Genomic DNA, 20911 nt, shown 5'->3' on the forward strand with positions numbered 1-20911 from the left:
AAAATTATCGATTTTCTAAGGATATTAAGTAAAGATCATGTTCCATGAAGATATTTTGTAAATTCCCTATGCTAAATATATCAAAAGTTTGCTTTTGTGAGTGGATGGCTAGTAACAGTGCCTCTTATTAACAATTTCAAAGGCAATTTTCTCAATATTTTTATTATTTTGCACCCTCAGATTCCAAAGATTAAAACGCTTCTATAAAAATTGACCCACAAGACTGGTTTTGTTGTCCAGGGACAAATATTTGATGGTCAGACAAATAGTAAATTAGTTAAAACTGTTATCTGTTATCCAAATTCCTATTTTTGAAACTGTTAATATATTATTGTTAAAATACTGACATTTAACAAAAAAAACTGGCAGTTAAATGTGATACATGTCAGAAACACAGCAGTCGGGCCACAGGGGAATAGATTACGTAACCGTTACGTCACGTGTCAGCTGGGAGAGAATGACTATGAGGGAGTAAAATATAAACATTGTGGTCTAGAAAATGCATTCATAGTAGAATATAAATAAAGTAGAAAAGAAGTACTAATAACCTTGTCTGTAAGTGGGCGTGGCTTATCGTCTTCAATGTAGTCTGTGCAATTTGATATTTTTCCCCGTTTTAATTGGATTTCTGCTATAGTTTCTCTTTGTTATTTTTATATACACTGCCGCGCAATTTAGACGTTGATGTCACGTGGCAGGTGTTTCTTTTCCCAGCGCTGGTGTTGATGGACCAATAGTGTGTCTCGACAGATTGACGGATGCGTTCACTACATTACGTGACGGTGTCAAAGTGTAAACACATGATGGCTGTTGCAGTAAAACAAAACCTCCTTATTGGAGCTTTGACAGAACTGACAACTTTTGGTAGAACATCGCTGGAGAATGTGCAGAAGGACGTAGCGGAAGGTACAAAAAAATTGAGATTTAACGTTACCTTATTTCTCCTTTAACATATTATTTGTGCAAGTTTGTCAGTCGTTATCACTCCAATGAACTGTTTAATGTGATTCGTATAAGGGAGTAGAAAATGGACTCGATTGCGTTATCGTTTGTAAATAACGTTTTTGCATATATTAATTCTATTAAACAGCACTTTAAGCTTACTTCATTTATCTTTAGCAGTAAAACACGTGCGTGTTTGTATGTATGTGTGTGCGCGCGCGTGTTTTAGGTGTTTCTTCGCTAGAAACTGTCCATCAGAAGATGAGCGTTTTATTTGGTGTGATGTCAGCAGGGGCCAAGTTTTTAAACAGGTGGGTATATGTTATCTTTTAACGTTTTAGTGATGCAGTACATTTGGATTTTGTGTGCATACTCAACTCTATCCTATAAAAATATCAAATGAAAATTCTTCTTTTCTTTTAGCCTAGGTGTGAAGAACATGAAGGAAGCAGAAAGTATATGGGAACATTTTTTTCAGTGAGTATAATGATTTCTTATATGCGATATGTAAATATTATAACAAGTATTAAAACCAGTGCTCGAATTGAAGGGGGGCTGGGGAGATCCGGGACCCCCAAAAGGCATTAGGGACCCCCATAAGAAGTAAAAAATAGACTTTGGGGGGTCCCTCAGATATTTGTATATGAGTCACAGTTAAAATGGCAATTGTGATTCAATTCATGCAATGGATATGGTCAATTTGGTGAATTAATTATTTACAATAATTTATATTAAGTTTGTTGATGGGCTAGTTGTCATGTCTCTTGAAATTTGCAACGCCCCGCCCCACATCTAAAGACCGCTACAGGCAGGACAGTGAAAGAAGCCTGTTCTTCTATGTAAGCCTGTTTTTAATATAATAGTATAGTTATGCATATTATAGTCAAATATATTGTGTATTTTGTATAAATTGTATATTGCGAGACTAACCCCCACCAAAAAAAATTATTGAGAGTGTTCTAACTGCATATTGTAGTGTACTGACATACTTATTTTATAACTTTAACACCTGTGTACATTTGAAAACCTCCTTTTGTGTTGAAGCGATTTTGTACAGTGAATGCTAAAATGCATTATTTTGTCAGGTCATTTATTTATTGTTTCATGTATTTTATATCCCTCCGCGACCTTATTTTTCGAATACCATCCAAAAATACATTTATTTATATAAATATCATATGTATTTTTGTTACATAATGTACAGTCACTGGCTCATTATTGAAAAATCTGGTTCACACCGAGGTCCTGATCACCTTTTCACAATAATTTTGCAATAATCCGCCACATATTGTAGATTATCCCTTACTAAATCAATTCTCAATTCAACAGTATAGCAGAAGTGCGGGATACTGTTGAAAGCTTTCTGGTGCTGGAAGTAAGTCATACTACAGTTTGACCACATTTAACACGATGCTAAATTGTAAACATTTGTAACAAGCGAGTGAGTGTTTGTGTGATTGACAGGTGGAGTGGGACAGCTTTTTGAAACGTCTGGATGTTCAGATGAATATGAGCGACACCGTTCTTTCACACTGTCCTGCAGCACAGACGCTGAGCTCAGATACACGCCTCATACATGTCCAAACCAAAGAGTGAGAGAAACGTACTGATCAGGTTACATTCGGAGGAAACAATACTCCCCAAACTTTCTGCAACGTTGTCATCCTTTGCGTAGAACTGGGTAGCAAAAACTGGCGTGAATGTTTTGAATTCAGCATCCTTTCAGCACAAAGATTCAATTCGATAATCATGAATTCATACATGTTGCCCAAGATCTCCTCTGTCTTGTCTTGATATTCTAGTTATGATAAAACAAGGGTCTTGTGTTTATACAGGAATGTGTCACTGGGTCAATACTTGGGCAAGGGAGAGAATCTCCTACTTGTTCTACTTCGACATTTTGGATGACAGCCATGACGAGACCACCTGACTGAGCTGAGGAAAAGCAAGGTAAGAGAACCTGACACTTATGAAAATAAATACAGACATACACGGCATGTTGTTTGAATCATCAACACAGCTGTTTTCTGTTCGCAATTCTTTCTTTTACAGAATCTTCTGGAAGCTCAGTCAGTGCGGGTGCTGGTGGTCTCGTATGGGTGTCTGGAAGGGGCAACGTTCTGGCTTGATCAGACAGGGACTGAATTTGATATGCTGTTTGATGAAAAGAGAACGGTGAGCACTTTTTATTCGAACAAAAAAAGTTCTTTGTCCTTTAAAAACAGATGAAAGTCCTCGCTATACTTTTGGAGAATTATAAAGAGGTTTACTTTATTATGAGTCCCATGCGTTTGTTGCCAACGTTAACAAGCAGCTTTTAAATACTTTCAGATGTTTTAATTTTGCAAACGCTGTGACAAACATAAAAGGTGACTTATAATAATGATTTATTACAAAAAAATACAGAGACCTTGACGGAAAGTATAAATGTGTGGGTTACAGGTGTACAGAACATTCGGTCTGGGTTCATCGTTTGCCAAGGTGATGAAGTTTAAGTCCCTATTTCACTACTCTGAATTTCTGGCGATGAACAGACAGTTTCCTGAAGTGCCACAACAGTTCATCGATGATCTGTTTCAGGTGACATTCACACACTCTCTTCCAGATACTACAAAAACACTGACGACTCGGTCTGTAAGTGGACCGTAAAAGCAAAAACTGATGGATGGCTTTAAAATGTCTCTCAGATCATAGATGCACAAAGACGTCGCTTTGACCGCTGAATCATACGGCATGACTGCTGCCATAAAGACCTCTTCTGTGCCGACGTCACGCTTAGGTCACGGCTTTAGCTGAAGGCAAAACAAAAGGCCAAAACAAACCATCACAGATTCGGCTACATAAGGGCTCATTCAGACGGAGTTCTAAAAACGTGAGACGCGGTGCTCAGATATGTTTTTTAAAGCGCAGCCTAGAACGTGATGTTTCCGTCAAATAAAATGTTGTCATGCCAGCTTGCTACTGTAAACAGCATGCTTGCCCTGCCTCCAAATTCTTCTGATTGGTTCACTGCTCTTAAAACAGCTCTTGACATTAATGAGCAGCGCTGCATTTAAAGGACTTTTTTTAACTTAACACACCGTCTTAAAAATGCGCAGCTCGTGTGCGAGACGCTTCAAATGACGTGCGCGTAATGGTCATGTATGTCCGTCAAATGCGTTATTATAATGGGAGAGGGAACGGTGTGAAGGCTCATTTTATGTGTCAGGTTTGTGTTCAAGTAAATGCATTTAACGTTACTTATGTTTAACACTGTAAGTACACGCAGGCATTTATAGATCTATACGCTGTTTCTCTTTACTATACACGCCTGGTTTATCTGTCTGGTAGGTGTAGATGTCAGGCCACATAACTGGAGGGAAATCTGTCAGTTTGTAAGTGGGCGCGTACAGGTCGGACAGGTTCCTGGAATTAAAGTAAAAAAAATGTAAACAATCGCGGTCCTATACAGTCAGTGACCTTGCATGTTAAAATTGAATCTGCTTTTTTCACAATATTCACAACATCTGTTACTGTTGAAGCAGAAATACAATCGACAGAAGTCAAAGGTCTGACTGCTCGAGACTATGAGTCATGTGAATCCATGACAACAAATTCCTTTTAATATTATATAACTGCATAACACTTGAAAGAACATCTGTCTCCTCCTAGTCTAGGACTCTTGAAAATAAATTAAAACCTCTCTCTCTTTTAGATGGGTGGTGATTTTGTGCTGGATGAAGGTGGTAAAGTGATTTTTTCTCACCGGTGTATAAACCCAGTGGACAGACCATCAGCTGCACAGATTCTGGCCGCCGTCTCTGCTCACGCGGGCCTTTCTTAACTCCTGCAGAGGCTGAAAAAAAAGGTCTTGTTTCCCCCCTTTCATCTTGATAAGAAGTTCCAGTTCCTGAAATGTTATATCTTTTCGTGTTTGTGCCAGTTTCAGTATCTGTTCTTCCAGTTGGAAACATGGCCAAAACCTAACTAATTTGGCACCAAGTTGCAAAAGCTGTTGTTTTCCATTGAGAATACTGCCCAGTCTACTTCATCCATATAAAAAATGCAGTGTTTATTATTTCTGTTTAAATACTTTCCAGTATGTCAGTTATTCAGGTCAATTATTCACTAAGTAAGTTGCTTTCGTGAAGAATGTCAAAACTGCACCTCTGTGGTGTTTTCAAAACATTAACCTGTTTCATTGAATAGGCCATCTTCTGGTTTAACCAGTGGCAGGATTTAGGGGCGGGGCTACCTGTTGTAAGTTGTTGATTGATAGTTGTCTAGTTTGTTTTGAATGTTTAGGGCGAAAAAATTACACCGTTAACAATGAATGTTGAAAATGTTGAGTACTGTGTTAAAAGAAGAGTTTGAAAAACAACAGAAAAATCCATCGCTGTGAGGTTGAATAAATCTCTATTTATAAAACCTAATTTTTTACAGTACATATGAGTACAGTACAGAGACAGTGAGCTGTGCAACAATCTTTTAAAGAAATGTAAGGACACAGTGTTCAGGAGCAATGAAGATAGCGTATCTAACTTTGATATTTGTGTTGTCAGGTTGACTCCACAGACGGAGCTCGTCCAGAGGTTGTTTGGATGAAGATATGACTTGAATTCATACGAAGTGTCATCTCTGATGGGAATTTACAGCTTCTGGTCATCAAAGCTTCAAATCTGTTGAGTCAACATAGAAACACTTTGCACAAATTAACAAGGGCACGATCATATAAAATCAGATTCTTCACTTTATTTGACTGTTTTAGAAGACGTACAAATTTAGGAAGTTGTTTTACTACTTTAGGATCAGGATAATGAAGGGCAAATGTTAACAATTAGATCAAATCTGAAATATACAACTGATATTTGTTTAAGAAACTGTACTGAGGTGTAATCTTTGAACTGAAGTTGGTTTTGAATAAAGGATTTCATACAGACTGAGATCTGTCAACACGTCCTTTTGCTTTAAACATGCTTCAATAGTTATTTAATCTTTGAAAACAGATCATCTAAAACAACAAACCAAACTCTTTCCATTTTTCAGAAGAATAAAAAACAACTTTCTGTTATGGTCTTAAATATGTCTAAATCAGCAATATTGTAATATTGACTATGGGAAATGAGAACCGTACACACCCTTCAGACAGATTAAATAATTCTGTATGTTTGAATTCTTCTAAACTTGTCTGTTATTACAAATAAAGGATTGTATTTCTCAAGTCGCTTTAAAAAAATAGTTCACCCAAATATGAATTCTTGCATAAATTATGAGACCATTTTTATTTTGAGTGAACTATTCATTTAACTCTCACATCACTTCGACAGTTGTATTGAATACAGTGAATAGCTGCTCATTATCAAAAAAGCCCTCAGTTGAGGACGGAGCTGCTCCATTAAGGAATATATTGTAGGTCAGACATCAAACTCGCAAAGATAAAACATGCGTCTGTCACAGTATGTGTCCCACCAGTCTCCATCATCTGATGACATAGAGACACAGTTCTCTCGTTTCCCGCCGTCCGGCTGGCTGGACAGGAAGTGCTTCCTCCACTGGAAGTAAGTCACGCGTGTCGTGTCCTCAAACAGATAGAGTCCTTCAGAACGCTCGTCGTTGATCCCAAGCCACACAGGCCAGTTACCGTGAATGACTGATTTGACGTATTCGGCTAAAGCTTCCTGCTCCCTGCGGTCTCGAGGCATAGCCATGCGTCCACCTCGTTCCTGACACTTCTGAGAAGCTTCCGTGTAGGTTTCATGCATACGGTATACCAGAAGGCATTTGTATCCAATTTTCCGACCTTTTTGGCAGCCTGGAACAACATAAATTGGTTTAATCAGTCATTGTTTCAACAAAGTACCACACATGTGTGTTAAGATCATGACTGTTTAGAGTACTTTGGTACGATGTTTAGTTGGGTTCTTTTGGTCTGCATAAAGAATAAATAAAAATACATTTAGTCCCGGTTTGTGGTTCGTGTTGACACCTGTCTTTAAAAGCAAAAAGATACTAAACCTCATGGCGGTAACAACCTGACTTGTCAACTTTAAAGCAACACTTTGTGGTTTTTCGACCTTCAAATGATTTATCTTAAATGATTTCAGTGGTAGAACAACTCTTAAAGCATCACTAGATAACTTTTGCTTATAGTTCCCCCATGTGGTTGATAAGCGCAATTGTCTGTAATCAGTGCCGTAAATACTGTTGCTGAATAAGCTTCGGCGTGGGCAGTGAATACACGTGAATTTGTTAACTAATAAGACACCTCCGTTACACCATGTCACTTCATAAACTGTGCATACACTAAAGCACTCTTTTGGCTCCCGTGGGGTATACTAATAGCTCAATCTAGATCCTGAGGTAGCGGCTGGTTGTTAGCCGTTAGCTAAATAGCAGCTAACGTGCTAATGGACCAGTCGTTGTCCTTTGTGTAAAAGGTGCAATCACTTACTTACACTCAACTCACTATGGGAATATTGCCTAGCATAGTAACTATAGATACCGATAACATTAGTCCATGTGCATTTACTAAGGAATGAGCAACTTTTGACCATAGAACATTTATATTGGTTTGGTAGTCATCGTTTACAAGCATAACACTAAATTGCTAACAGACAATTACGCTTATCAACCACATGGGGGAATCCGTGAGCAAAAGTTCTGTACTGTCACTTTAATGACATATGTGATAATGTACATCCAGACAGTTATTACCACAAAATCAACTCTGACAGGGTAATCTTGTTCTATTTAATTTTTGGCCTTGATGTAGAGAGGACCAAAAATGATACACGATGACAAAGTATAATAGGACCCAGGACTTGCCTTTGGGTCACCACGGCGCTCACTAGGGTATCGGCACTGACTACATGGTGGTATTTTTAGTTGAAGAGCTCACAAAGAGAAGCTTAAACTAAAACTTTCGCCACAAAGAACCTTGTCTTGTGCACCTGTGAATCTATATTTTAATCTATAGTGTAAATAAAGGCTCTTTGAGTGTTGTAAAGGCCTGTGTGATACAGACAGTGCATGCACTCTAACCCTCTAGTCGTCCGATCTCTTTGCGATTGTCTTTGCAGTAGGATGAGACCTGTTGTATGGCATCCTCCGTGTCACCCAGTCTGTTGTCAAGACGTGACATTCTCTCCATCAGCTGCGACATTTTGACGTCTAACGTGTAGTGTCCAACATTGAGCCTGTGGATGGCCTGATCCATCGATGCCAGTCTAGACACTACAAAAACAGACAAAGTGATTGAGTCTTTCATTAGCCTGCAACGCTGCCGCATTCCTCAGAATGAAAAGACTCAGTGTGGACACCTTAAGAAGTTTTTGGAGGGGGAAGGGAAAAACAAGGTGGTTGATGATACAGTGTATGGATTCCAAGAGTGCCCACATGTAGAAAGTACTACAAAAAGCAAAAGTTGGTTTGCTGGTCTTAGCTGATTTCCTAGCCAAGTTAACGCCCAGGAAAACCGTTTCCAGTTGGACAACCTGGAGGACCAGCTTGGATTAGACAACCAGTCGGTTTTTTTTCCATCAGGAAACATGCTTAAGAATGCAATACAGATGCCTAGACTTTAAAAATATTACAAGTCTCACTTGGTTTCTTGTCAGGTCTTACATACAACATCATTTGTGCAAGTTCAAACAGAAGTGTTCTTGATATTATTATTCATTATTAAGATTACTTGCATACACACGCAGAAAAAATTAAGAAACTCCCAAGTTACTTTCAGATTTTTTAAATTAGGCTACTTTTGGTATTATAAGTGTTTAAGTACAATTACTATTTTGTTTCATTCTATAAACTACTGACAACATTTCTCCCAGATCCCAAACAGAAATTGTGGTTTGGTAATTTGCATTTATTTGCATAACATTGAAACTTTTGCTTGCTTTTGTTGGAATTTTACAGACACTCATCCGAAATGGTTGTAATACATATAGAAAAGGCAAAACTGGAGTGGTGGAGATGCAAGAACTCACAGATGTAGTTGTAGGTGCTCTCAGTGTCTGATACGGCAGTGGTGGGTTCAGGTTCTATGATGTCTGGAGTATCTCCTCGACCAATCAAAGTCTCCTCATTGAACTCTCGAGCCTGTAGAATTGAACAACAAACAAGACCATACTCACCATGAAGTGATACAGCAGATCAGACTAGAAGTCACAGGCAGTTACCTGAAGTTATGTGATGCGTTTTAGCAACCAAAAAACAATGACTACTTTAGACTAATGGACTTTATAAAGTGTGGAAAGCAGGAGAAATTAGTTAAATAGGATTACAATATCAAATTGATTTCAAATTGTACATTTTCTGTTTAGCAGCCTCCCACAACTTAAAGGGACAGTTTACCCATAAATACAATTTTGTCATTATTTGTTCCCCCTCATGTAGCTGCAGACCTGTATATGTGTATCTTCTGTAGAAGACAAAAGAAGATATTTTGAGAATTGTGGTTTTGTGCCAATGCGTTTAGTTGCCAAAATTCTTTAAAATATCTTCTTTTGTGTTCAGCAGAAGAAAGATTTTCTAGTAAACTATCCCTTTAAAAAAAAAATCGGTAACACTTTAAGTTTAATTTACCACTTGGACCCTAATCTAAAGTTTTGCTGAATTTTTACAAGTAATTATACACTTTAGCAAAACCCATAAATAATCATTAATGTTATACCTTCAAATGCAGCACTTCAGTTGATACAATATATGAGGTTGAAGACCCCTGTTCTGAAGTAAAATGTACTTCATAGTACTTTGAAATATACCAATCATTAATTGTATCTGTTAATAAATGTAAAATGTGCAAACTTTATGAAACTTTCATGCGAGAAATGCCAAGTGTTTACCTGCGAGAGATCAGGTGTTGTGATGACCAGTTCTGTGTCATTGTCAGCAGATTCACATGTGGACAGAGCGCTGAATCCCACCACAGCCGCAAGAATCACTGTGAGATTCATTTTCATTCAAATCACTTAATAAATCTCTTCCTTCTGTTGAGTCGTCGCTCTGCTTTACTGTATATATGCGCACACACAGATATCCCACCCTCCTGATGTTGTCTTTCAGGGCTCTCCTTCTTACTTTCACATCGCTTTCAACCATTTGACCTCGCCTCTCTCTCTCTTTCTCCTCTCATCTGTTTCTAGCCCCCTCCCTCTCTGCGGCCGTGTGAGTGTTATAACCCTGTCCATAAAAATTTACTTAGTTTTTCCTCTTTATTCTTTTTAATACTTGGTAACAATTTACAATAAGGTTGTATTTATAAAGACAATGCATCAAATAGCACGTACAATGTACAAGACAGTTTTTCCAGCACTTTTTTGTCTGTTTATGTTACTTCATGCCAGTAAAGTTTTTCCTGTTATTTCCATTAAGAAATGCAACCTTATTGTCAAGAGTTACTCTTGCTGTGATTTAAGATTCTGGTTCTTTGTGTTTTATCCTAACGGCAATTTTTTGTCCTACGTCCCACTTCCATTCTTTGTGCTAACATTGAATATTTACTTACACAACATTCACTCCCTTCTCTCTTATATAAACACTGTAATATTCACTTGCTTCGAGTCATTCCAGCCCCAAACGCTTTCTCATTCTTGAACACATCCACATGAGAATTGTTGGGTTAGAGCGGTGTTGTCTTTTGGGAACATGTTGTTCAGAAAGGACAGGAGAATGGCCAACGTCTTACCAGACGAGTTCTCTCAACACATGGAAGGAATTTGGACTTCTGATTCTTGAAAACAGGACACTTTTTTCCTCTCCCTCCCTTCTCTGGAGGTGGAATCGGGATGTTAAAGTGAACCAAAGGAATCCGGTTGATTACATAAAGTCTAACTATGTGAATTTCTCCCAGATGGCTTTGTGCACACATTACACAGAAGAGGGAGCAGATTTAAAAATAGATAAACTGCCCTTGTATTCTCCTTTGGTAACAAAGAGACCTCTTAAAATCTGTTTGCAGAGAACTCCCTCAAATGATCCCAGACAGTTTTGGCACGCCGTGCCTTTGAACATGGACGACTTATTGGAAAACTGGAGCAGTGTTCCAGCAGAGACTTTTTCCAATACATGAGGAACAATAAACGATAAGCCCCAAAATAAAAAACAGCCCATAAAACTCTTTTTATAGAATATGCTGGTAGCATTTAGAGAATGACACACATGTGAGCAATTACGTTCAAGCACATCCAACGGTGATATTTTATGAAACTACAGGCAGCAGACAGTGACCTCTTGAAATTTTTGACAGGGGAAACGGTCACGAGATTTACAGGTTCTGTTCTGGTTTTAATCACTGCTTCAGCGCCCTCAACCAGCAAATAACATAGACAAACAACAAGTTAATGTCTTTCTTTAATTGTATTTTTTTACATTACAGATTTAAAAATGCATAAAGTCTGGCTCCAGGCCACATATTTAGCATCTCGCAAAGAAAGCTTCAAAAGTATTTCTACCCTTGCAACCTAGTTACTTGACGTGCAAACTCTACACAAGTACATGAACGCAAACGCTAGCTACTTAGCAACGCAAGTTCCATTGTACATGTTGTTGCGTAATCCATCAGAATCCAATAAATTATGTGGCACAAAGAGTGGTATTGCAGACAATTAATCAAGGTTATCAAAATATGCCAAAACATCACATCACGATATGAATACCGCAATGGTTTGCCATGACTGAATAACTCTAATACTTCAAATAAATGAGAAAGGAAACATTTATATGTGCGTTATATTGTCTGGTTTGTATTAAATGTACTTCAAAAGTAAAACATAGATGTTTGCTTTCAGAAGTTGTAGAGTTGCTTTTTTTTCTCAGAAAGATAAAACAATTTAATTTAAAATACAAGTAAAATGTTAAACTCAAAATATTATTGTATAGCGTTTAGCACAATTTAGTAAGTTATTGCATTAACGCATTACGTCTCTACAATAATGTGCAGCTCTAGTATTTTCTTTAGGTCATAACAATAGTTTGGCGACACAACAATTTCAAGAAAGTTCGTAAAAGTAAACATGTTTATAGCTAGCTAATCCACACTTGCTATGCGCTGGCCAAGCATTCGCATACTTGTATAGAGTATGTTTCTGGCATAAAGGGACAGTTCACCCACAAATAAAAGCTCTAATGTCTTTGTTTGCTTCCATCCTGTATTGATTTCTTTGTTCCGATGAACACAAAGAAGGATATTCGAAAGAATGCTTGTTACCAAACAGTTCTTGGACACAATTGAGCCTCATAGCAGGAAACATTTCAAGAGTAGTCAAAAGAGCCCCAGAACTGTTGCTTTCCTACATTCTTCAAAATATCTTCTTTTGTGTTCAAATGAACTAATACATTTATAAAGCAATGTTTTCCTACCATGGTAGACAATGGTGGCCAAGAACTGTTTGGTACCAATTCTTCCAAATATCTTTCTCTGTGTTCATCAAAACAAAGAAATGTATATTTGGAATTTGGAACAACCCAGGGGTGGTAAATCACAGGTTTTTTTTGGGGGGGGGGAACTGTTCCTTCAAGGATTTTAATGTTGTATTGCTTTAAGTTATCAAGTCCTCTCTGTTGTACAGTAGAAAAGCATTTCGAAAGATAAAAATGCTTATGAATACTAAATGTACAGCAAACTACACAAGGAGCTTACAATATTGTGCATATAAAGTCTACAAAACAACCAAGTTGCACATTGTTTCCTGAAAACCATGCTACAATTCCTCATTTAGGTCCATATAAGTAAAGTGAAGCATCTTAACACTAGTATTAAGGTCGAAATAACAATAGGAAAAAGAGGAGGGCAGTGAGAGCGATGTGGCATTCAAACTAGAGGTTTAGCTGCCGGGAACCACACTTATGTCCATTTCAAAAGTAGGTCCGGTTTTCAGCTCATGCAGTTCGTGCTTGATATGAAAGCAATTTATTATATTATGTGTATTTAATCAACAGTTTTGTTGTAAAACCAAAGGAACAACATTAAAGTGAAAGAAACGTTCTCCATTTTGTCCTTCAATAATGGAAGCTCTGTTCCCTGGTTATGAGAGTAACAGATTTAGGTGGAAATTTTGCGAAGAATTTGGCATGTGCTGCAGTTCGGAACAGCACTGTGGGACCCACGGCCAGGGGTCTGGGGGGTTGAGTTTGTGTGTGAATGAGCTCATACATTCAGTAACTAGTGTTGAGTGATTCAACAGATGAAGTTTTTAACAAAGTTGTAGAAATATAGAGGCACCCTAAATAAACTTCTAAAGCATTAAAATAAGTTGGTCTGTAGTGTTCGTGGAGTCCCTTGGAAAGGTTTCTTCTGGATATTAAAGCATTACCAATTGTCCAAGAAGTCAAATCCGGTCTTCAGGATGCTGCTGCTTGTGTTGAACTGAAAAAAAAAAAATGTCGGTTTGTGGAAAATCAGTTTTGTACAACCATCTGTCTTCATCAAACGAAATGAAGGTGAATTTGATCCTCTAAGACTCACCTGTGCGAAGGAAGGACTGGAGGTGGGCGACCCACTGACTTTATCGTCGTCTTTTGCTGCGTTATTGGAGTGTGTCGAGAAGCCGGTGACTAGCCCAGGACTGAACACCTCATCCAGAGGGCTGCTTACAGAGGGAAGGGTGCTCTGGGCCCTCTCCCACCCTTCCTGTGACGTAGACACCGGAGCCGGAGGCGTTGGGTTGACACTCATGGCCGCAGGAGTCACGCTGATGGGGACTGGGGGAGGTGGAGCGGGTGGTCTGGTGGTCCTCTGTTTAACAGGTTTTGAGGCGGGGGCTTCCTTCGGCTCCCTTGACACCAACTCTGGCTTGAGGTACGAGGGCAACGGCTTCTCCCCCTTCTCCATAGACTTGATCTGGCTCGGCGTCAGAGACTGAAATTCTGCCTTCTCACCCTCCAGTCTGGAGCGCTCAGCGCTGATCTTCCAAAATGAGGATTCGTCAGTGCTGGGCAGCTTGTTACTTTGAGGGGTTTTAGTTTTAGATTCGTTGACTACAGAGGGAACGACTGGTTCTGTGGCTTCAGAGACCAGGCTGAATTCTATCTGACTCTGTAAGGAAGGGAATGACTGAGTCACATTTCTGCTTTTCGCCAGCTAGGCTACACGAAAACGAATTTTTAGAAAAGGTGGCCTACTTACCTTAGTCTCCCAAGAGAAGGGGGCTGAGTGCTCATCTTGCCAAGTTAAGTCCTTGAAAAAGAGAGATGTTAAGCACTGTCATTTAACCTATTTTAACTAATTGAATATATTTATATATATGCGATATAAAACCTGAATAACAGGACCTAATGCATGCATGTTGCATATATATTCATATAACTTAAATTAGTAAACAATTTAAAGATTTTTATCTTGTCTTAAAAACATCCTAGGATCTGCATTATCTTTAAAAATTAGAAATTTGTTTAGTAAACAGTTTAAATAGTACATATATACATCCTTTAGCGTATATTTATTTACTATACATATATTTACTATTTACAACTAAACTCATTGCTCAAGTATTCTGACACATTTCCGAATAAAAATGAATTTCACCTGAGAAATTTAGTGGGTGTGGCTTGTGTTTTTCACTGCGAATTGATTGGATGTGGAAAAACAGCTGTTGAGAGAGAGAGTTCTGCCAACGGAAGTCCAAAACGCTGGAGCGTTACATGATTCATGGAGCCTTCAGATAGATCCCGTAAGTTATGTTTTCTCTTTAAATGCTTTATTCCTTATATTTTTTATTCATTAAATGGCGTTCGTCTTTAAATGGGCTACACGTTCACCTCAGTTGCTCTGTTTAGTCGCAGCACCACGCGTTACTAGTAACTTCCCGTTACTATTGTCAGCCCCCCGTGAACCGTTCCACTGGAGTCTACGCAGTTGACGTAACTCTCTCTTTCAATGGCTCTGCTCCGGCCAAGCCTTCTAATTTACGTCATTATAGATGGACAGTCATTTCAGGGCGGAAGTGCATTTTCAGATTTTAAGTGAAGATTATGAGGGAACATGAATTTTAAAAAGAAGATGACCTACATTTATAAACTATTTACTACAAACTCTGCAATATTTCATGAAAAAATAAGAATTGTCATTTTTATTTTTACTAGGACTTTAAATTAAATATGTTAAAATGTAATTAATTTACTTAAATAAACTGTATAGATAAAGAGTAGGCTATACAGTAAAGATAGTTTTGTTTAGAAAACGTCAGCCGACATATGAGGTAAAAATAAACTTACGATACAAAACTGAAAAAAGGTTTCTCTTGAATTATTTATGTAATAATGTATTTGTTTGTGGCGGACACATTAAGGATCATATAAGCACCTCTTCTCCGAAGTGTACGATCTTCTGTCCGGTCTGGATGAGCAGTTTCGGGTAACAGATCACCTCCTCTCGGTCCACCCGGTGCATGGCGTACCGAGCCCGGATCCGCGGATCCATCATGCCGTTATCAATTGCTGTGTCCTGTTCGGCTGGAGTCATCTGATCCCATTCAGAACCGTATCCCTCTTTTATGTTCTCCCTCTCCTCCATGATCTTACGAGCCATTGAGTTAATGGAGGAGAAATATTCCAGTTTTTTGGCCTCCGTAAGGTGCGGAGGATCCGCCACGAACCCTGCCATCGCTGCGGCCGCCATTTCCTCAACAGCTGCCTGTAACAACAAGCGCTGACGTACACAAAATACTTTTATTTTGTTTTTTATTTATTTATTTAACATTTCTTTGTTTACTTTGTTATGATACATAAACCTATCATATACACCTGAATTGAATACATTTTAATATAGATTATAACATTTCATTTTATTACTTTAAAAAATATATAATGTAACATAATTAAACCATTCACCTTTTTTACGTTTTGTATTTTCTAACATGGCTGTAATTATTACACATGGAACTTTTGACTTTATTTGTTTTTTATCATGGGTGAAAAATAAACGTAAAAAAGTCCGTTCTTGTAGTCGCGCATGCGCATGCAGAGCAGCAGCGTACAAAGAAATGGCTGTAGAATCGGCGACCTCTAACGGCGCAACTGATGTAAGCCATTCAGAAGGAATAGACAAGTATAATAAAGGATGGTTATTGAAGAAAACGCACTACACCAAGCGCTGGAAACAGTTGTGGTTTCATATCAGAGATGGGAATCTTTTCTACGGTGTTAATGAAGAGGTAATAGTGAACGATGCTGATTTCTGCATTAAACCACCGCGGCGCTGCCAGGCTTTTAAGAAACTTATAACAGGGATCAGCTTATCGGTATTAACTAGCCCGCTTGAGCCACGTGAATGTGCTATAGGTGGTAGTTCTGTAAAGTAAATAATAGTTCAGTGTTACAGCATTGATTTGGTACTATCGCCGTATTGTTGCTATGTTACCATGACGACGACTGTTCGTATGCGTTTTGGCTGCACGAAGAAAACTTATTTTTATGTTTTATTCATATTTAATGATAACCAAAATGTATTTCATATAGTGTCATGCATCAAGTGTGCAATCTTTGCCTAGTCAACAGAAAAGGCCATTCATCTGGTTGGAGCAAAGGTGGAGTTGTTGGATGGTGAGGACACATTTGGCTGGACCGTCACACCAAGGGACAGTAAACGTACATTCTTCCTGATGGCCGATGCTGCAGAAGAGCGTCAAGCTTGGATGACGGCCATATGTGAAGCTCAACTGAGTTCTAAAGACCATAACTCAAATGCGTGTGTTGTGCAGTAGTTGCATTTTATATTTTTTTATAGTTTATTCTGTTTTTGCTTATATGTTAAATATGTCCAACCAGGTTCAAGTGTCAGTTTAGCACGAGGCACATGGAAACCTGAATACTATAATGCACATTTTCAGTGAAGGAAATATACTTTATTAGTTTTAAACAAGTCACATGTTGTGTATAAATCTAATGTATTTTACAACTTTTTACATAACTTGTACACGTGTTTTCTTGTCATTTAAAGTACTCACCCCATGTCATAAGAACATCCGTAGACAGGTACATAATACACATGTGAAAAAATAAGCTTTATCAGGAAAAAGTCCTTAATTGTGCTTATGTTCATATGTATGCTGTGTAGTTTTTAATAAATCAAACGCATGGTTTCCAAGCTGCTGTTAGTTTTTGAGTGGTTACAAAATACTTGTAGTTGATGTCATTTTTTCTAGAAGCATGTCTTTAACGATGGATAAGTTATACAGTGATGAACTGTAGGCAAAATAAACCAAGGCACGTGTTCCAACTGCATCTTCAAATATTGGTCGGTAGAGGGCGGTGTTTATTAATAACGCTATTGATGATTTCACAGACATCAAAAACAACTAACACTAAGAAAACAGAAGTTGAATATATTTAAACTGGCAATATATAAAAAATATTGTATCTCATCGTGTTTTTTCAATGTTTTAAAAGTATATATATAAAATTAGTGTTCAGAATGCTCTGTTGTATTTTTATGGCATTTATTCTTTTTGGTATTCGTACCATGTCATGCCATTATTATATGAATATGGTGATCACTCCATACCATGGTATCATGATAAGCAAATGTAGCTGCCATCTGTACTATATATTATAGGCCTACTGTGGTAGATAAGTAAACAACTCAGAAGTAACAAGGTCACAGTCACATATACAATTTGCGCTTAAAGTCACAATCACATAAAAAAATAAGCAAACATTATTTGAGTAGATATTTCTTTATTTCCAAACGTCATGCGGCAAATCGATGAAAGTATGACATCCAAGAATCGCGAGACCGACGCAGAGCCACAATTTTCAAGTAGATCTCGCGATACTACGATGTGAAACGAGGATCGTCTCTCTCTCTCTCTCTCTCTCTCTCTCTCTCGATGTAGTTTCGGTCAGTGGGTTTGAGAGTATGAGCGCTGCTGTTTTAGTTATGAGAGGGAACGCTCGTGTATAGCGCAGGAAACTTCAGTAACTTTAGTGAAACTTGTTTCAACTCCACACAGAAAAATAATGGAGCCGATAACAAAGTGGACAACCACACAGGTTGTAGACTGGATCAGAGGTAAGGTTTACTACTATTTTACTGCCTTTACGTTTTTATTAAACTTTATTTTAAACTGTATTTCTCTCATCATTCACTTGACCACGATATTAATACGAAATCATTTAGGCATTTATCAGATGCCAAAGCAACTTTTAAGAGTGAGGAAAAAGCTGCTGCCGTAGTTGTGTGTTTTCTTCTTGTTGCTGAAATGATGTTACCAGAGTAAATATGTGTGAGAGGAAGCACTACGTTACATCCACAACACAGAAACACAGAAACTCAATGTTTATTCATTTTAAGTCTAACTTCTGTCAGGTTAGAAATATAAAATAGAAAAGATTAACGTTTCCTGTTGATCGAGTTTATTCATTATAATAGTTTTATGAGAAGCGTAATATGTATTGTGTATATTACTACATTTTGGAGTTTGTTTGCTGTTATGTCATAATGTTGTTTTGCTTATTAATATGCATGCCATTCATCAACAGAGCAGCTCATACTTTATGATATATAGCTGTTTTAAAATAGCAATATTCTCATATCAGCAATATAACAATTGACATCAGCAATGAAATGTATTATTCCTAGTTCCTTTTTCTACAGAATAGTCAATGGTTGTTTTACATAGGCAAATCACCTGGGCTGGACGTTGTGGTCAGTCATATGAATTTGCCTAATTTAAATAATAATAAATAAACAATGTCAAAATGTATTCACTCTCAGAACAAGCTTTTACTTTTTCCTAAGTGAGCCACAAAAGAAGATATTTTGAGAAAGGTTCAAGAGATTTTGTGGCCATACAATATAAGCAGTTTGGTTACAAACGTTCATAAAAATATATTTTGTGTTCTGCAGAAGAAAGAAAGTCAAGAGGTTTGGAATGACACAAGGGTGAATAAATGATGACAAATACCTGTAACCTGTAATACCTGTAATATCCTGGAAATAATTACTTTAGCATTTGTTTTACTTGAGGGTTGGTGTGCATCATTATGGATAGTTTCTTCATTTTTGGATATCGTGCTTTTCTTTAGACTGTCTTCCATAACATTCATGGGTGATGTTAGAGGTTTAAGCAGATGCTAAGTGATTTTAATTTTGTGAAGGTGCAGGGTGCAAAAAATCTAAATATTAAGAAAATCGCCTTTAAAGCTGTCCAAATGAAGTTCGTAACAAAGCATATACCTGACAAATGTAGGAAATTTACAAAATGTCTTCATGAAAACATGATCTTTACATAATATCCTAATGACTTTTGGAAGAAAAGAAAAATAGATAATTTTGACCATTACAGTGTATTTTTTGCTATTAATACAATTTTCCCGTGCAACTTAAGACTGGTCTTGTGTTCTAGGGTCTCAAATAACCATGTGACTACCATCTGCTCTTTATTTGGATTAGTTTGAACTTTATCTCACAGGAATTTGTATATTTATATACTTATTCGTATGTTGTGAATCATAAAAACTTACAATTAATAGAAAAAAGCAATACTGTATACCCACCGCTAACCCCACCCCCAACCCTAACGTTACTGGTACGAAAGCAAATCGTACAAAAGTGTACGTATGAGATCGTACGAATTCATACAAATTAGCCAAAATTAGCCACATTGTAAAAAAAAGTTTATAGACGTCTACAGAATTATTTGAGGGCGTTTCGTTACCGGAAATAATTTAGTTGTACGTTTCTATGCATGCTTTCCTCTTGCTTCAAGTGCCTAAAAAAACACCATAAGGAACCAGAACTTTCACTTACCAAGCAGAGACCTTGTGCAAAGCATCAAGGTCCACCACAATATGAAATGCTTGTAATTTTGTGGTAAATGACTGGCCGTGCTGTGAGAGACTTCTGAGATGGTTTAGGTCCAAAACATTCACACTGTTTTAAATGGAGATGACGTGTCAACAGATGCATCTAATTATAAAGAGAGGCACCTTATGGGTCCAAAACCTGCTGTTGAGACGCAGCGTAAAAGTTGCCTTCGTGTGCTAATGAGGGACTAGCACATATTTTCTGACACTGGTCTCAGAAAACTAAAGTCCGTTAAAGAGATTTTCCCAAGGCTTTTAGGTATGAGATGTTCCCATTGTTTAAATGGTTTGACTAATACAAATATTACCCGTATATCAATGATATTTCAAGATGGTCAGCTTCGACTTCATCGATTACTGTAATGGCCAGTGGCCAGAAGGGTTCCTCTGATGGACAGCTTTTTCAATGAATAGGAATTAAAAGGTGAATTTTAGGCATTTTTTTGGCAAAATTGTAAGCAATTTTGTGTACATCTTGTTTATTTTAACTGATGCATTATACCCTCTAGGGCTGCACATTGCACAATATAGAAGTAAAATGCTCACTGTGGTAACTTTAATGCTATACGTTTGTAAAATTAATTTAAAATTTTAATAAAATATATTTAAAAAGTGCCTTGATGCCCGATGACTCCTGAGATAGGCGCAGGCTCCCCGTGACCCGAGGTAGTTCGGATACAGCGGTAGAAAATGGATGGATGGATGGATGGATATTTAAAAAGTTAAAATTATTTTACGCACATCTGCCGCCTGTCTTTATGCAATCTGCATCGACCTAAAACTTTGACTTAATAAACTACTTTTAAAAGTATTTAAATGTTATTGCAACATGTTGAAATATGCACATTTGTGATAATTTTGATAAAGCAGACCTAAAACCTTTCATTAACTTCTCTAGATATCAGTGTTTGCGTTGGCCGTGGTTGACCTATATAAATCATGTTCTTGGACTTGGGTATAACTGATCCTAAATCAGCTCAGATTTTCCATTGCTTAGCACATTGCACAAATGTAGGGATTAATGTGGTCTTATGTTTACACAGGAAGATGGCAACCTGCACTAAGCGTTTCCAAGTTTGATTATTATCGGACTTTTTTGTGTTTTATCACCTGCAAATTGGTGTTTGCTCTTGAAGATATCTGGAGGTAATTAGTGGATAGTGACAGAAACGTGACCGACCGCTGT

General features: G+C 37.6%; 5 protein-coding genes across 6 annotated transcripts in view; 3 read left to right on the forward strand and 2 right to left on the reverse strand.

Annotated features, from left to right (window-relative positions):
* Positions 1-741: 741 nt before the first annotated feature.
* selenol (selenoprotein L) lies at positions 742-5864 on the forward strand. Of its 2 annotated transcripts, XM_056765094.1 has the most exons (10): positions 747-906; positions 1172-1253; positions 1366-1419; positions 2272-2317; positions 2407-2534; positions 2778-2892; positions 2995-3117; positions 3385-3522; positions 4637-4789; positions 5484-5864. In XM_056765094.1, the coding sequence occupies exons 1-9, from the start codon at positions 759-761 to the stop codon at positions 4763-4765; spliced, it is 963 nt and encodes a 320-aa protein (XP_056621072.1). In that variant the 5' UTR covers positions 747-758; the 3' UTR covers positions 4766-4789; positions 5484-5864. The 2 variants fall into 2 exon arrangements, with proteins under 2 accessions (XP_056621073.1, XP_056621072.1); XM_056765095.1 differs by lacking the exons at positions 2272-2317; positions 2407-2534 and having other exon boundaries at positions 742-906.
* Positions 5654-10096, reverse strand: clec11a (C-type lectin domain containing 11A). Its single transcript, XM_056765096.1, has 4 exons — positions 9768-10096; positions 8910-9021; positions 7963-8154; positions 5654-6733 (listed from the first exon to the last, which is right to left on the reverse strand). Exons 1-4 carry the CDS (start codon positions 9882-9884, stop codon positions 6336-6338), a joined length of 819 nt encoding a protein of 272 aa, XP_056621074.1. The 5' UTR covers positions 9885-10096; the 3' UTR covers positions 5654-6335.
* A 1165-nt stretch (positions 10097-11261) lies between these two features.
* On the reverse strand, positions 11262-15551 carry c13h1orf198 (chromosome 13 C1orf198 homolog). The gene is made up of 4 exons (XM_056765273.1): positions 15224-15551; positions 14048-14098; positions 13388-13957; positions 11262-13288 (listed from the first exon to the last, which is right to left on the reverse strand). Exons 1-4 carry the CDS (start codon positions 15536-15538, stop codon positions 13232-13234), a joined length of 993 nt encoding a protein of 330 aa, XP_056621251.1. The 5' UTR covers positions 15539-15551; the 3' UTR covers positions 11262-13231.
* A 313-nt stretch (positions 15552-15864) lies between these two features.
* Positions 15865-17037, forward strand: si:ch73-111k22.3 (pleckstrin homology-like domain-containing protein). The gene is made up of 2 exons (XM_056765060.1): positions 15865-16073; positions 16410-17037. The coding sequence occupies exons 1-2, from the start codon at positions 15903-15905 to the stop codon at positions 16620-16622; spliced, it is 384 nt and encodes a 127-aa protein (XP_056621038.1). The 5' UTR covers positions 15865-15902; the 3' UTR covers positions 16623-17037.
* A 731-nt stretch (positions 17038-17768) lies between these two features.
* Positions 17769-20911, forward strand: part of cnksr3 (cnksr family member 3) — a 37297-nt gene continuing 34154 nt past the window's right edge. The window contains exon 1 of the mRNA XM_056764702.1: positions 17769-17929. Coding sequence (XP_056620680.1) covers positions 17878-17929 — 52 coding nt within the window. The 5' untranslated portion in view covers positions 17769-17877. The remainder of the gene's footprint in view (positions 17930-20911) is intronic.

Source organism: Triplophysa dalaica, chromosome 13 (assembly GCF_015846415.1).
Source record: "Triplophysa dalaica isolate WHDGS20190420 chromosome 13, ASM1584641v1, whole genome shotgun sequence".
NCBI classification, from domain to species: Eukaryota; Metazoa; Chordata; class Actinopteri; order Cypriniformes; family Nemacheilidae; genus Triplophysa; species Triplophysa dalaica.

Excerpts from the sequence above, each read along its gene's own strand:
- clec11a (XM_056765096.1), bottom strand. The coding sequence starts at position 9,884 with ATGAAAATGAATCTCACAGTGATTCTTGCGGCTGTGGTGGGATTCAGC. Across the intron at positions 8,155-8,909 it reads GAGCACCTACAACTACATCT|TGTCTAGACTGGCATCGATG; the intron begins GTGAGTTCTTGC and ends CTGTTTTTGTAG. Across the intron at positions 6,734-7,962 it reads AGAGATCGGACGACTAGAGG|GCTGCCAAAAAGGTCGGAAA; the intron begins GTTAGAGTGCAT and ends ATGTTGTTCCAG.
- c13h1orf198 (XM_056765273.1), bottom strand. The coding sequence starts at position 15,538 with ATGGCGGCCGCAGCGATGGCAGGGTTCGTGGCGGATCCTCCGCACCTT. Across the intron at positions 14,099-15,223 it reads TCGTACACTTCGGAGAAGAG|GACTTAACTTGGCAAGATGA; the intron begins GTGCTTATATGA and ends CTCTTTTTCAAG. Across the intron at positions 13,958-14,047 it reads CCTTCTCTTGGGAGACTAAG|AGTCAGATAGAATTCAGCCT; the intron begins GTAAGTAGGCCA and ends CCTTCCTTACAG.
- si:ch73-111k22.3 (XM_056765060.1), top strand. The coding sequence starts at position 15,903 with ATGGCTGTAGAATCGGCGACCTCTAACGGCGCAACTGATGTAAGCCAT. Across the intron at positions 16,074-16,409 it reads TCTACGGTGTTAATGAAGAG|TCAACAGAAAAGGCCATTCA; the intron begins GTAATAGTGAAC and ends ATCTTTGCCTAG.